This window comes from Syngnathus scovelli, chromosome 2, assembly GCF_024217435.2.
Source record: "Syngnathus scovelli strain Florida chromosome 2, RoL_Ssco_1.2, whole genome shotgun sequence".
In the NCBI taxonomy this organism is placed as follows: Eukaryota; Metazoa; Chordata; class Actinopteri; order Syngnathiformes; family Syngnathidae; genus Syngnathus; species Syngnathus scovelli.
In genome coordinates, this window is record NC_090848.1 from 8140950 (window position 1) to 8156026 (window position 15077).

Here is a 15077-nt window from a genome sequence, read left to right on the forward strand (position 1 = left end):
ATGAATAATCAGTTCAATTCCCTCTTTCCGAACTTTATAGAAACATCTTGGATGGATGGATGGATGGATGGATGGATGGATGGATGGATGGATGGATGGATGGATGGATGGATGGATGGAAAAAACATTACAGATGTCTGAAGTTCAGTTCCAGAGATTCGCCAGTGAATTACGGAATTCTACATCAGGATTGTGCATCTCCAGTTTGACACCGGAGCAATTTTTATTCCGATTGTTTCCAGATACCTACAAGAACAAGACGTCTGGGGGTGAATTTAAAGACTGGATTTCTGGTATGACTCAACAGAATCCAATTGGAGATTTTGTAATTATTCATAATTCTCACGGCGAAATTTTGCAGAATGGTGGATTGCAAATACGTATTAATTCCATGCAGATGTATGACAAAAGCATCTTCTTTCTTCCCAAGCGAGATAATTGAATTATAATTGTGGATCGGATTACAAATGTCTGCAAGACTGCAACACAGCCAGCAATAAGATGTTGAAGAACGAGGGCTTGGCATGGAGAACGTCACACGCAAGGTGCACTTCCCCAATTGTTCATTAGAGAGCGCGGTTGCGCTTTGACGTTTCGGCGCGCATTTGACGCGACAGTGGAACACTTTACAGCACACTGAGCGCACTCGGCTCGACCTCGCCGGGAGACTCTAGCGCAACCTGGCCATACGAGGGAGGCAAGCGGACCCACTGCATCTCCGGGCCTCCGCGGAGGATACGATCCCACTGACAGCTTAAGCGCGGTTACCGACTCAAACCGAGTCACATATTGGGAATACGAAAGGGTGGTCTTAAGGTTTGTACAATTCCGGTCGGTCTTGTCTCCTTTGCTGAATTAGCTTGTCGGATCATCATGACGTAAAGATGACTCCCTCACTGAATCGGCTTTTTCTACACTGAGAAACAGCAGAAAGCAATGGCGCCCGCAGATCCACTTCGCATTTCCATCCACGCCGCGCATTCTCTGCTGGAAGGCTCAAGTCATGTAGTCGCGTAATGGCTAACTTCGACTTGCTAGCTGTCCAACCCGCACGCTTGTCGTGCTTTTCACCCGGCCGAATAGTTCAGACAGACAGCATGGCTTAGTGTGTTTAAAAAAAGGTCTGTAGCTCGAAATGTTCTGTCACGACAGAAGCTATTTGAGAAGTGGTGGAGGGGAAACAGATGCTACCGGATACACGATCGGGTATCGACCGCGGGACAACGGGCTGGCAGCTGGCGTTTCCATGTTCGCTGAATCCACTCGAGAGGATGTGAGCAAATGGGGATCGTCTGCCCCACCCAAACAGCATGCAAACCTTCATGCGCGGCTTATTATTTTGTCATGGCATGTAAACTCGTCGTATAACTGAAGCGTTGGTGGTCGATGTCCTGCTGAGGTGACTGGCTGTGTTAAATGTACATTATTTGCAAGGTGCACGCTTCCCAGCGATGGGAGTAACCAAGTATAAATATGTTACTGTATTGTAAGTATTGACCAAAGGTGGAAAAGTAAATGACAAACAAAAGTAAAGTCAACTGTGGTTTTGAGATTTCGGGGTCGCTCCCATGATTGACAGTCTGTCAAAATGCTGAGTGTGGTTTCAATGGGCACTTTCACTTGAGTACAATTCATCACCTACTTCAGGAAATGGCTGATATGTTGGGGGGGGGGGGGGGGGGGGATCATTTTCGGAACTGTGGCTCAACCCTTATGAGTTACAGAAAATTCATGAAATAATAGTGTGATCCTTTAATGTGCTAATTTTTTACATTTAGTATTGACATCCTTCACTAGTACCTGATACATTGAACAATGGTGATTCTGTTCTGATACCTGGTATCAATACTATTTCATATTGTAGTTAGTTAATATCAACATGATTGGCATGATTAATCTTTCGAAAATATAATTCATGTCAAGATATTTCCTTTGTGCCCGGAACCTAGGGAGTTTCCTTCAATATTCCATGTCCAAGTCATTTCCTTAATGTGTGTTTTCTGCTTTTTTAGGGCGGAGTAATGAGAGTGAGTCTGTAAAGCTCACAGGAGCAGGCTGGAAGAAAAGAGGGAAGCCAGGCAATCATGCTGGAGGCAGAGGCAGATGCGGATGCAGCAGGTGCAGCACTGGCGGGGGGTGCCGTTGCCTCCATGGATAGTGAAGACCTGAGAGCCGAGGTGGTGCGTTTGACTCTTGAGCTCCAGGAAGCCACAGAGGAGAAGCTGCAGGCCGCCCGCTACGGCTTGGTGGTGCTGGAGGAGGGTTCAGCTCTCAAGAGCAAATATCAACAACTGGAAGAGGAGCATGAAGCCCTCAAAGTGGAACTGCAGCAGTTGAAAGAGGTCAGAACGCTCAAGGCCTTTTGGTATATTTATACCACAAACACAATTGATTTGTTTTCAGACATTATTTGATTTACTGCTTTAAATGGGAAACTCAAACAGAAAGCTTTGTTAAAATAACAGCATTGTGGTCTTCTCAGATTCACATTTTTCAGATTTATCTCCTTCAGATGAGATGCTAAGGAAATTAAAAAGACAGGTTTGCTACAGATTACGATGAGAACATTTTTTTATTACGATTCCTCTGCCCATTTTACCAGAAACATTAAACATATATCGTCAATAATTTCATCTGGATAGTCAAAAGAAAAGAAAAAGACCTAATTTACATTCCACATGGCATATAAGCAGAGGTCTTTATGTTATATTGTAAAATGCGCCATGCTGAAGCATTCCATCAATTTTTAAATCTGCCTGAACCTTATAACGTGTCGGATTCGGCAGGGCTTCAATAAAGTAGTGCAGGCTAATATGTTGCCAATTAGCATCTTCATACAATAACCATGTCTCAATCTTCAGTTAAGCGCACAATAACTATTTCATGCAGCGCCATTGTTCTTTCAGCCTCAGTAACTGATACTGTAGGTATTGTTTTAGGTTTCACTGCTTGTAGCAAAATAGCCTAGTGCTATTGATATGGTATTTAATATTATCTATCATAGCTAAGCTCTAGATGATTTTTAGTCCTCAGGGTGTTTGCACATGTTTAAGAAGTATTATGAGTTCCCAACTCGAAGGCCTTAATTATAGTATCAGACGCCAGAGTAAGTTTGTTTTAACTAGGAGCTTGAGGTGCAACGATTAATTGATAATTATTTTTTGATAACAACTTTTGTCTACTGTTCTGGCTGATCTTTCAAAGTGAGCAACTCGTGCTTGCCAAGTTGAAGTATAGAGTGCTGCTGAAATTCTTCATTCACGTCAACGGCTTGCCATTACATTCAGAAAAAAAAAAGTGTTCTAGCGACAGCTGCATTTTTATTTTTATTTTTTTGCTAAGCATTTTTCACTCTAATTTTGAGAGCAAGCTTAGTAATCATTTGCATTAAAGTGCATGCGGATAAGATGCACGTACCTCGTACCCTGCTTGTCAAATAGTCTGTTTCATCGCCGCGTTCAAACAGGCCCTCGTCACACTACACATGCTCAGTGTTAAAGGTCTGCAAAACAGCATGCCCATATTTGGAAGTTTTAACAACCTCGGAAGGAAGTTGACAGCGAGGCTTTTCCGACTGGAGGAGGAGCTAAGATGTATTTATCATTGTTTATAAATCCACTGTCGTATTTGTCAAGGCTTTCTCCATTGTTCTGTAAATAAGTCTGTCAAAATAGCAACAAATTGCTCCCTCTCCTGTCGGAAACACTGTCTGTCATCATGACAACGCCAATCTGGAGACCGGAATAGATCATTTTCTAATTTGAGGTGAATCGCTGTCATTTCTGTTACATTTCACGCCCCCAAACTCTCTGCCATGACTAAAATAGTATGTTTATAAAGTTCTTAAGTACACCTTGCCTAACATTGTATCCTTATTAACATAAAGGGGGGAAAAAGTTAATTAATACTGTTTTTTAGTCAGAAAAGATTTAAGTGCATCAATCAGCTTGCTCTGCTCCACCAAGATTCATTCTTTAATTGGAAAAAATGAATCGATGGGTTAATAGCTTGTTGCAGCCCGAACCCAATCGGCCCACTCTGAATTGTCACATAGTGAATGACAGGTCTTGTATTTTGCTGACGAGGTCTTAAATATGGCCTTTTAGGCCTTCAACGTGAGCCTGATGAAGTATGTTTGACTTGCTTTGTTGAATGTTAAGCTCTGCAACTCTTATTGTTTGTCTAAAGGCGTTTGCAGATTCTGTGAGCAGTCAGAAGCGCGCAGCCGCTGATGGAGAATGTCGGGAGGAGAACTTGCTGCAGGAGACGGCATCGAAGGAGGCCGCCATGGCAACCCGCTTGGAAGAAGTCCAGGGAGAACTCAAGCAAGCACGACTCGCTCTCAGCAATGCTCACGCGGAGATTGACAGACTCGGCGTTGTCTCAACTCAACTTAAGAAGGTGCCCTTTCCAAATCAGAATAATACTCTTGTCCTAGGTTGTCATACTTTGAAGTGATTTGAGCATGGCTTTTGTGTGACACAGGACTGTGAGTGCTTGGAAGCAGAGAAAGGCCACCTCAGGGATGAGATGAAGGAATTTAAAGTGCGTGAGCTGCGCCAATTACAGGACAATGGCGAGCTGGAAGAAGAGAACACATCTCTTCAAAAGCAAGTGTCTGTGCTCAAGGAAAACCAGGTCACTTAAATGTACATTTTATACAGTGTGATTTTGACTTTCCTGATCGTAAAAACATTATAATCAAACAAAAATGGTACTAATATTGGCTGTCAATATATACATCACAAACAAATGCTATCGGAATACAAACAGGATGATACATTCTTCCTAATCTGTTTAACTAGCTCAATCACAACGTTGCTCCTATCATGTTTTACAGTCGTCGCCACACATTGTTTGTTGACACAACCTCACAACTAGCCGAAAGCTCGTCTTGCGTTAAGGACACCGGGCAGACCAGTTATTGACTCGCAGGCGAGAACAAAAGGAGTGAATAATTAGCCTTCAGTGCTAGCACTTTGACAACCACAATGCAATTGTTAAATCCAATGTGATGCAAACAGAAAATCCAACTGAACTGCTTCTAAGGGTGTAGCAATGTTAGAAACCACAACTTGCTACACAGCCTATGATGCTTTAAGGTCACTCTTGATTTGTGGTAGAGAAAAGGAAGAGAACACAAAAACTACTTGTCTTTCGTGTAACAAGGAACACCTTGACATATTAAACGAGAACTAAACTCATTATTGAGTAAATGAAATGAAAGATTCTTAAATATTTATTTGTGTGTGTGCATTTTCTGCACTGCCAATCTCAAATAATGTCCAGTATATAAAGGGATGGAAATAAAAAAAGATTGAAAAAAACAACCCTCATCTGATGAATTGAGTCTTAAAATAATTGTCAATTACAACCCCATTATTTTCATTTCAGGTAGAGTTTGAATCATTAAAGCTTGAGCTGAACCAAAAGAACGAGGAGCAAGAGGAGCTGCGAGCTCAGATGGAGGAGGCTGCGAGGCTGCGGGAGATTGCAGAGCGTCAATTGGACGAGGTCCTGGAATCCTTGAAGGAAGAGAGGGAGCAGAAAAACAGTCTTCGCCGAGAACTCTCTGCTTTGACCCTGAACCCCTTTGATTCCGTGGGCAACCTGGAGCTCCACTTGGACCAGCTGGATGACAGCCAGGAAGAGGGTCGGACGGGAGAGGATGACGCTCGGGAAACGGACCAGGACGGCAGCGTTAACAACGCCCCCGATTCGGCTCACACCCCTCACGTGGGGGGCTCCAAAACAAATGGCGTCATGCAACGTTACTCCGCTCCACGCAACAGTGACATATTTCTGCGTGCACCAGCTTCTGGGCTTGTGTCTGACCTCTTGAGTGAGCTCCACTTCTCAGACAGCCAAAAACTTAAACAGCAACTCCTTCAGGTACGGACATAATATTTACATCAACAATATGAGTAACTTTTTTTCCCTATTTGTATGCCTACAACATAATTATTTAAACATCTAGCTTCTTCATTCAAACTGATCGATAGATGAACTGATAGATGAGTTTCACTAAAGCTTGTATCTCACTGAACTGTGAGTATTTGCGCACGTAGCAAATGTTGGTCGTCAGGGTTCCTAAAAGGTTGCAAACGGTTACAAACAGCTTTTCTTGTCACAAAGACAAGAAGAACAGTTGATGACTATCAAAACTGTTGGCGAATGTAATGCAAACATCTTTGCGACCATTTGTAATCTTGAACGAATTCTGACCAAAAAAAATCAATGTTCAAGCCGTTCGCAAACTCTCGCTAAACACAGTTTAGTCAGCTCATATGGGCAAGCATGTGCTCATAATCTCTTAACCACATGCAAACACTAAACCTCCCAATGTGTGAAAGATTTATTTCAGCAGAATACAAATGGAAAAGTGCAGTTTAGTTTTAGTAACATATAAAAGACATTGCTTGCCTTGCTAAATATTAGCTTTAAAGTGGCAATCATCTCGTGCTTCCTGCTTTAGACCACATCCGCTGTGGGTTAATGTAAAAAAGAGCACTGTTTGGAAATGGCACAGGGTACAGTACAGTATTGTCAGTTTTCGACAGATATATAATAATTTGCAACCTAATTCCAATTTATTTACCAAATAAAAGGATGCTGGAGGATGTGTAATGTCTGGAGTTAGCCCTGCCTGCTTGAAGGAAACCTCTCATTAATGGGGAATGAAATTGGGGGTTGGGTGAAAAAGCGGCAACCGAGCAGATGTTTAGAGTGAAGAGCCGAATGGGGTCAGCCACTGTTTCACATTAAAAATGCATGCAAGTGGAAAGGTGGTTGGGGGTAATGTGTGTCACACAGACTCCTTATCATTTGACCCGGCCAATTCTGGATTCCGCTTAGAACTGATTATTTGAATGAATTGCTAGACTGCAAATTTGGTCCATTTGTTATCATAAAAAGTGTTTTGTATTCATGTATAATTTTTTCTTTTTGACTTCCACTTCATTATTCTGATCAATTTGGACAGTCTGATTTGAATTGCAGGCATTAGCACACCAGTCAAACCTAAAATGTGCATACCATAAATTTTCACTAACATTCATGCTTGCCCTGTTTTGTTCTGTGCACGCAGACGGAAAGAGAGAAGTCGAGTCTCGTCAGCAAAGTGGAGGAATTGCAGATGCAGCTGGTGATGTCCAAGCAAGCACTGAGTCAGCATGAGGACAAAGTCGGCTCTCTCACCCAACAGCTCGAGGCTGTGCAGAGCAACCAGCAGCACAATCGCGAGGCAGGCGAGAAAGAGGCCAAGAATGCCGCTGACGTGGTCTTTGATTACGAGGTGGACACAAAGAGCAAAGAAGTGCTAGAGGCACGTATGCGTTCAGCCAGTGAAGAGCTTCTGAAGCTACGGGATGAACTGTCTCAAGCGGGCACTCGTTATAACGCCTTGGAGCAACGATACAAACTAGAGAAGGACAGGTGGCGATCGGAGGCTCAGGAGCTGGCGGATAAGATTCGCCAGTGCATCAAGTCCAGCAGAGAGGACCAGGAGCGGATCAGTGAACTGGAGGTTGAGATCGGAGCCACACGCAAAGTAGCCAGCGATTCCGAAGGCCATTTGAGTGTGGCTCAGGAAGAGCTGCTGGCCTTTTCTGAGGAGCTGTCCAACCTCTATCATCACATCTGTGTGTGTAACAACCTGACCCCCAAACGGGTCACCCTGGACTATTACCGCGAAAGCGCCAGGGCACACGGTGGAGCTGGTGCAAGAAGGCCATTCCATATCTCCACCCCGCCAAACTCCCAGAAGAAGCCACGGCCCAATGACACCTTCATCTCCAAAGCTGCCGCTTTGCAGTTTATGGGGGAGGTCGACAGTTCAGGCTCCTCTGTAGACTCTCCGAGTTGCACCGGTTCCCCCAATCTGGACTTCAGGGACCCCTCCAATGTCCGCAACTTGGTTGCTGTCATCAGATGCCAGATCAAACACCTCCGGGTAAGAAGGCCCTCATCACAACAGGCTAGGAGCGGGTAGAAATAATGGTGTCAATGAACCATTACTGTGAAACCTGATGATACAAACTTAATTGTTTTCTTGAGCCCATTTCGGAACTAAAATGTTCATAAATCAAGTAATGTTTTACATTGAAAACAAATGGGAATACAATTAATCGGTTCCAGCCCTCAGTATATTTAGCTTTTTTTTTTTATTTTTACATTGTTTAGTTAAAAATAAATATAATGCAATGTAGAAAATAAGTGATGACACACTATTATAAAGAGATAAACAAACATTTTATTTGTTCATTGCTTCTTAACTCAAAGAGCATTCAAATCAATAATTGAATAAATCAAAATAAAATAACTGAATCACAATATAAAGAATTCTTGGGTGAGGTCTTTAAGAATACCCAGTCCTTTGACACGCACAATTTCAATGGTTTCCTTATGCTTTGCTGATACTTGACCGTTGAAATGTATTCTCGGTGAAAGCAGGGCTTTTGTTCTGAGTGAAAGTGTTTGCGCCTTGACAAGCACCCTCCCGCTAATGCCCAGCTCAGACTGTTAAATGACGCTGAGTATCTCGTGTCTGCACAAATCCAATTCCTTGTTGACACGTGGCTCTGTGTGGGGTTGAATGGAATGGATTACCCAGGTTAATCGTTGATGCGGCTTTGACCCTGGATATTGGACAATATTCGAAACACAAGTACACTGCCGTTTAGCGCAATTAAACTTATAGTAGTGATTCGAGGTCTTTTCCCTTTGACATAACGTTTGGAATTTGTTCTTCCAATTGTCCAACATTTATTTTTATGCTCTCTGAATCCTCCTGTATGACTTGTGATGTGAACCTGACCTTATTCCATCAGGTGGCAGTGGACCTCTGTCGTCAACGGGGTGCTATGCCTTACTCGGGCCTGAGTAGCAGTGTGGAGATGGAGAGGGATGCTGAAAGCCTGCTGGAGGAAGTTCTTAAACTCAAGTCCCTTCTTAGCACCAAGAGAGAACAGATTGCAACTCTCAGGACTGTGCTCAAGGCCAACAAACAGGTAAAAAAAAATGATAGCAAAAACAATCAATGTATATTCTTTGTTTTTTGCCTCCTGCAATTGTATTTATTTATTTATTTTAGACTGCTGAATTGGCTTTGTCCAATTTAAAAACCAAATATGAGACGGAAAAGAGCATGGTGTCTGAAACCATGATGAAACTACGCAATGAACTCAAAGCATTGAAAGAAGATGCAGCTACCTTCTCTTCACTCCGAGTCATGTTTGCTAGTCGGTAAGACACTTCTTTTTTCTTTTTTTTTTTTTTTTAAAGACTGAATTACTTTAGGCTTTGATAATAATACCTGTACCTCTGCCGTGACGGCTCGTCGAGTATTTTTCTTGCTCAGTAATGGTCGGATCATTGTGGTACAGCATTTTCTACCACTTAATAAGATTACAATGCCTATTACGCCCGAGTGTGTACAATCCACTGGTTCACGTGAAGATTACAAACCACATGCTCTGCCTTGTGCAGATTTGTTCTTCCAAGCCAGGTCACCTTAGCGAGGGAGCAGACTCATGCGAGAGGCACAGCATTATCACAATAAAGGCAAAATTTATTAACGGTTATTATCTTAAACATCTTGTCTGTTTGTGTCGTTGAATACACCTGAAAGGGATTGGAACTCAAGCAGGAGTCAATGTCTCTGGACACATAACATTTTAACACAAGCCTTTTGCTGGTTTAAAGGTTTTGTGGCGCCCTCTTGTGGTTGAGTTGCGTTATTGCTGTAATGCAATTTAACTGAGAATATTTGTGCCATTGTTGGCTGCAAGGGAGTGTTGACAAACCACGTGTCATTTGTTCTTTCCGTTTTCAAATGGCAATCAAACAATATATTTTTTGAATAGGTGGCTTATACTGTTCTTTGTAATTCAATACAAACAAATGCCACGCTTATTTTTACGTTTATTTTATTTTTGCGATTATTTATGCATTCTTCCCAAAAACATTTTTGCTCAAATATAGGACAGGATTTGAGTTGAATGTTTAACTGATTAGTTGGGTTGCTATTTCTGGTTAAAGGGATTTTTTTTTTTTTTTTGTGAAAAAAAAAGAACTGGAAAATTGTGCTTATCGCATGTTTTGTTCCCTTAAATCAGCGGTCACTAGCATGGCGCCACCTGAGTAGCCAGTGGTTGTGGTCTAGTTTACCAGTAATGGGGCATTGAGAATTCCCAGAAGTGTTATAGAAGTGACCATTTGGAAATCAAAGCACTTGCGGACCGCACACACATAAATATGATTAATTATTAAAAGTAACAACTAAAGGTAATTTGAGCAGATCTTATTTCAGAAGGTGTGTGTGTCTGCGAGCGTGTGTGCATGTGTCACATGTGTGTCAAATTGGTATCCCTTCACATCATCAAATTTTGAACAAATGGTACACATGTTGTTGACAACTTTTAGTTCCTTGTTAACCCATTAACATTGAAGCAGTTTTTCATTATTAACTATTGATAACTGCAAGATTTATTGCTACTCTTAAAAGGTTTGAAATGCAGCGATTGACTGTGCAGTGGTTGAGGTTGTTTAACAGCTTTGTATTGCTTGTGCATGTTGGGTCTTTTCATGGTGTGTGCATCTCTCAGGTGTGACCAGTACGTCACCCAGCTGGATGAAATGCAGAGGCAGCTGGCAGCTGCAGAGGATGAGAAGAAGACACTGAATACCCTACTGCGCATGGCCATCCAGCAGAAACTGGCACTTACTCAGCGCTTGGAGGATCTGGAGGCCCCGCTGTCTCCTCACAGCTTGAACAGCAGCCCTCGCCGCTCCAGAGCCAAAGAGCTGGCCGCCAAGTCGGGACGAGCGCCACGGAGTCCGAAAAACAGTCCGGCGCGTGCCTCCATGAGGAGCAGCCCTCGTGCTAGTCCCGTTCTGGGGAGCAGCGTTCCAGCCATGGCCACGCACCACTTGCGAGCTCTCACGCGAAGCCTCCACACAAGCCCCGTAAGAACCCCGTTCGGTCCTTGCAACCAGACAAGCAAGGGTCCTCCTCCCCGAGGCGCTACGTTCGTTCGAAGTCAGAGTGTCAGTGATGTTTCGCAGTCAGAGTTAAGCGTCGCTTCCTCCAGCACACGTAAGAGCTCCATCAGCTCTGAGAGCAGCGGGTCGGTGGTCCTAAACAACTCGAGAAAAGCCGCATCTGGCCGAAGAGGTTCCGTCCCACGTCAGGAAACCTTCATCACAACTCGCGTCGTACCCGCGTCCTCCTCCAGGCCTAAATCGTCATTGCTTGGCGTCGGGAAGCTAACCTCGTCTAAAGCTTTGCATGCTTACCCTAACGCGCATGAAGCATGGAGTGAACCTAGAGAAAAGCCCAACCTTGATAATTCTGTGCGAAGAAAGCAACCATTGGCCCACAGGTCTAAATCTGCACACCCATCAGCAGCGTCTCAGTCCGACTTGCTCCTGGCTCATTTAAATGCAAAATATCCAGAAACACGGACAGGTGCACCTCTCCATGCTAGCGATCCAGCAGGCAGGAGCAGGATTTCTGGTGTCTGTAGAGAGTCCAGGCGTTCGTCAGACTTGCACGTGAATGCCGGTAGGCGCTCCAGTAGCAAAGCAGAGGCGCCACCATCCGCTAGAGCACACAGCTCGCAATCGAGATCGGCTCGCAGGCGATGACGCACAGGAGCAAGTGATATTTGTGCTCAAGCAGTTATTTGTTCTTTCTTCATTAGGAAGGTCTAAACGTTCCTCAAAAAGGATTTTTGTTTTTCCACACAAAAAAAATCTATTCAGAACCCATCATCAAATTTTCAAAATTCTTGTTGTGGCGTTTATACTCATTTTGAAGCGGCCATCCTAACTAGACTGAGCAATTTGTCAGGTCATCGAGTTTTTTATTTATTTTATTTTTTTTACGTTGGCATGTTAGTCAGACAAGCTGGGCGAGACCCACTCGCATGCCTACCCGATGAAAATATAGATAAGAATTAAATCTTAAAGGGGAAGTGAACCCTCAAAATTTCTTTGTAGTAGCTAGTCAAACCACTTTTCTGATTACGGTTTCATTTAAAGAATATGATTTAACAGGTAAAAGCCACCTGTTTTTGTCCATCTCTGGGGTCAGCTATTTTGCTGTCGACTGAAAACGACATCACAGTTGCGAGGTCTCAGGTCACAACCAATCATAGCTCAGCTTCAGAAAACCAGTGAGCCGTGATTGGTTGTGAGCTGGCAACTGTGATGTCATTTTCCATTGACATCAAGCAAGTGACAACATGTTAATGTAAAGAAAATATTTTGGTTGACTTCCTCTTTAACTTTAGCGTAGGATTACAGCCTTATGCTTTAGACTCCTGTATGTGAGTTAATCACATGAGTATTTTATTCTAACCATGTTTTTTTTTTGTTTGTTTTGTTTTGTTTTTGTGTGTTTCATCCTGTCTCTATAGCGCTGAAACACTTCATTACTCCAAACCCTCTCTTCACCACAAGGACCCGTCTTCATGTTGACTCCCCTGGTTCCCTCCTCCCTTCCTGCCTCAAGACATCCTGTTCATCCCAGATGCGCTGCTGCATTCCCCACAAAGATGGAGTTTAAAAAGTAAAAATACAGCTCTCATCCCACTCGCTTGCATGCAGCCTGGAGGAGGATGAAGAGAAATATGTGCTGCTTATTATTCTTATTGTTATGAGAAGTCATTGACTGTGGCTTGTCCTATGTGGTTCCCAACTTCCATCTAGTCTTGTTTATTAAGGCGGTGTTGTGAGTTACCATCAGCAGTATTTATTCCATTAATATATTTTTTTTACTGTCCTTCCATCCAAGCCAAAACCTCCTCTTGTGAGACACGTATGTCTTTGCATTCTTGCCTTTAGCTCATTCATGTGACCCCGCCGCCCCCACGATCATGTGTTTTACACGCTAATGCAGCCTTACTGACACAGTTGTTCTCCTACAAGTCCTTTAACATACAAGCGTTAATTACAGTCACATCTTAAAATTGTGTTTGGTCACATGACCGCGACCTGACCTACAAACCTTTAACCTAGTTGGAAGGAAACACTTTCTTTTCATGAATAGTGAGCCATATTTTCCCCACCTCAGGGCAAAAAAAAAACATCAAAATGATATTTCAGATAAGGAAACGCGTAGATGCATGTTGTATTTTGCAGACAGACTGCAATCTAAAATGTGCCATTGCTGGTAAAATCTCCCTTCTCACAGTCATGAAGTTTCCCCCCCACAAGTAACTTGTCCAAAGTTGAAGAAGAATTGCCAAGTGCAAGGTTCCTCTTCACTAACTCTATTCATACGTCTCCATTAAGCAAATATTGCTCATTCCTCTGCTTCTATTTTCACTGCAGTCTCGCTTCTATTTGCCTTTTCTCCTGCCTCTACCAAGCTAAGATGTCTCTTGTTGTGAATTCAGAGTAGATGATGTCAGCATCTCAGTCAGGAAACGGAACTTCAGTTCCGTCCGTCCACGACAACAACTAACTAAGTAGGCTCTAATTCAGTTTGGAATAGGCTTAAGTTGGCATACTATGTATGACCTGCTGCATTTTCTCTTCAAAATGCTCAGCGAACTGTGGATTGTTTTGCTCTCAAGTTTTGTGCTTCACATTAACCCATCATATCTGACTTAAAGTAAATACATCGAAGAAAACGACAAGTATGGGCCTCATAGTGCAGAGAAAACTCACCCGGTAGACTCGTCTCAATAATTCACTTGGAAATGACTGTTAAGAGCTAAAAGCGAGTGCAAGGCCTCTTGAGGCCATCTCCTGTTGTGTTGCAAAATCTGTTTTTGTGCCTTTTGTTTTGATCTCGTCTGCTGTTTTAGACTACTGTTCTTGTTTTTTTTTTTTTTTTTTTCAGCGAGTCACTGGAGCTTATTACTTGTTTTTCCTCATTTCTTTCTGTAAAATGAATACCACGCTATGCGAATGGTGCAATGGGTGCTGCATATCAGAACTTTCACAAATAGGATTTTATTTATTTTAGCTCCAGCTGCTGTACATTCATTATTGCACTCAGTCTGAATGATGTGGGAGAGTAATCACATTGAAATTCTGGGAGCTTTTAGCTGAAGCTATTGTCCAGAGTGTTACAGAATATGTTAAATAGCTTCTGAAGCACCAACACAAACTTGCAGTTCACCACAGTTGTTGTCAGTAAATGATTCATTTTGCCCATAGCAACAAAGTCGTTTTTAGCTTGTCCCACGTGTGAACCAACACTCCTTGGTTTTGTTGCACTTAAAAAGTTGACGATTAATACATTTAATCGCTGGAATTTGAAGTCTATTTTTTCCCCCATGATGTGGAAACTGAGAAGCACTGAATATTGTGGATTTGAATATTTTCACTTTTCACCACTTGGGTGTGTTTTTACTGACAAAGCAATGACTGATAATATGAACGATCTCTATTTGTATATTTTGAATCCGGTGTGGTCGTGATTGCACACAATTCAGAACAAAAGGCATTGGAAGCGTATTAAGTAAACTATGTAAAGATAATTGCTTCCAGGAGGGACTCTGTTGCATCAATCTGTACAACTCGTAGCTAAAAAGTGAAAATATTTGACAAGAATGTTCTTACTTTTGATAGTAACGTATGGATTTGTTAATCTATTTAATTCAATCAGTGTAATTTAATTTCAATTGTTGTGGACTTTTTGAAAGTGTATTTATGTGCTCTGCTTTCTGTATAAATAGCTCAAATACATCATGTGCACACAGCTGCAAACGTTTTGATTTGTACATCCATTCCCGTCATTCTCCTGCAACCCAGAATAAAGCAAACCAACACTGTACAGTGTAAACCAACTGAATTATTTGTCAAGATTGTCAAGTTTGTCACATGTGCACAGTAAAAACAGAACAGTACCATAAAACTATATATATATTTGTTTCTACAATAAAAGAAAAACAGCAATTTTAAACAATGAAAGATAAATACTCAAATAAAAAAGGTACGAGAGCTAGGAAATATACTAAAAAATATATATATATAATGTAAAATTAGTCCGATCACCATTCCCCGTTCATTAAAAAGCCCGATCTGCTAATCAGATTTTTTTTTAATGGTCCAATCTTGTTTTG

The 15077-nt window shown here is 42.3% G+C and overlaps 1 protein-coding gene across 2 annotated transcripts; it reads left to right on the forward strand.

Moving 5' to 3' along the window:
* The first annotated feature begins 601 nt into the window (after positions 1-601).
* zgc:162200 (uncharacterized protein LOC558638 homolog) lies at positions 602-14806 on the forward strand. 2 transcript variants are annotated; one of them, XM_049752682.2, is made up of 10 exons: positions 603-816; positions 2013-2342; positions 4189-4401; positions 4486-4638; positions 5395-5892; positions 7088-7951; positions 8829-9008; positions 9092-9243; positions 10605-10965; positions 12420-14806. In XM_049752682.2, exons 2-10 carry the CDS (start codon positions 2085-2087, stop codon positions 12423-12425), a joined length of 2685 nt encoding a protein of 894 aa, XP_049608639.1. In that variant the 5' UTR covers positions 603-816; positions 2013-2084; the 3' UTR covers positions 12426-14806. The 2 variants fall into 2 exon arrangements, with proteins under 2 accessions (XP_049608640.1, XP_049608639.1); XM_049752683.2 differs by lacking the exon at positions 10605-10965 and having other exon boundaries at positions 602-816.
* Positions 14807-15077: the final 271 nt, after the last annotated feature.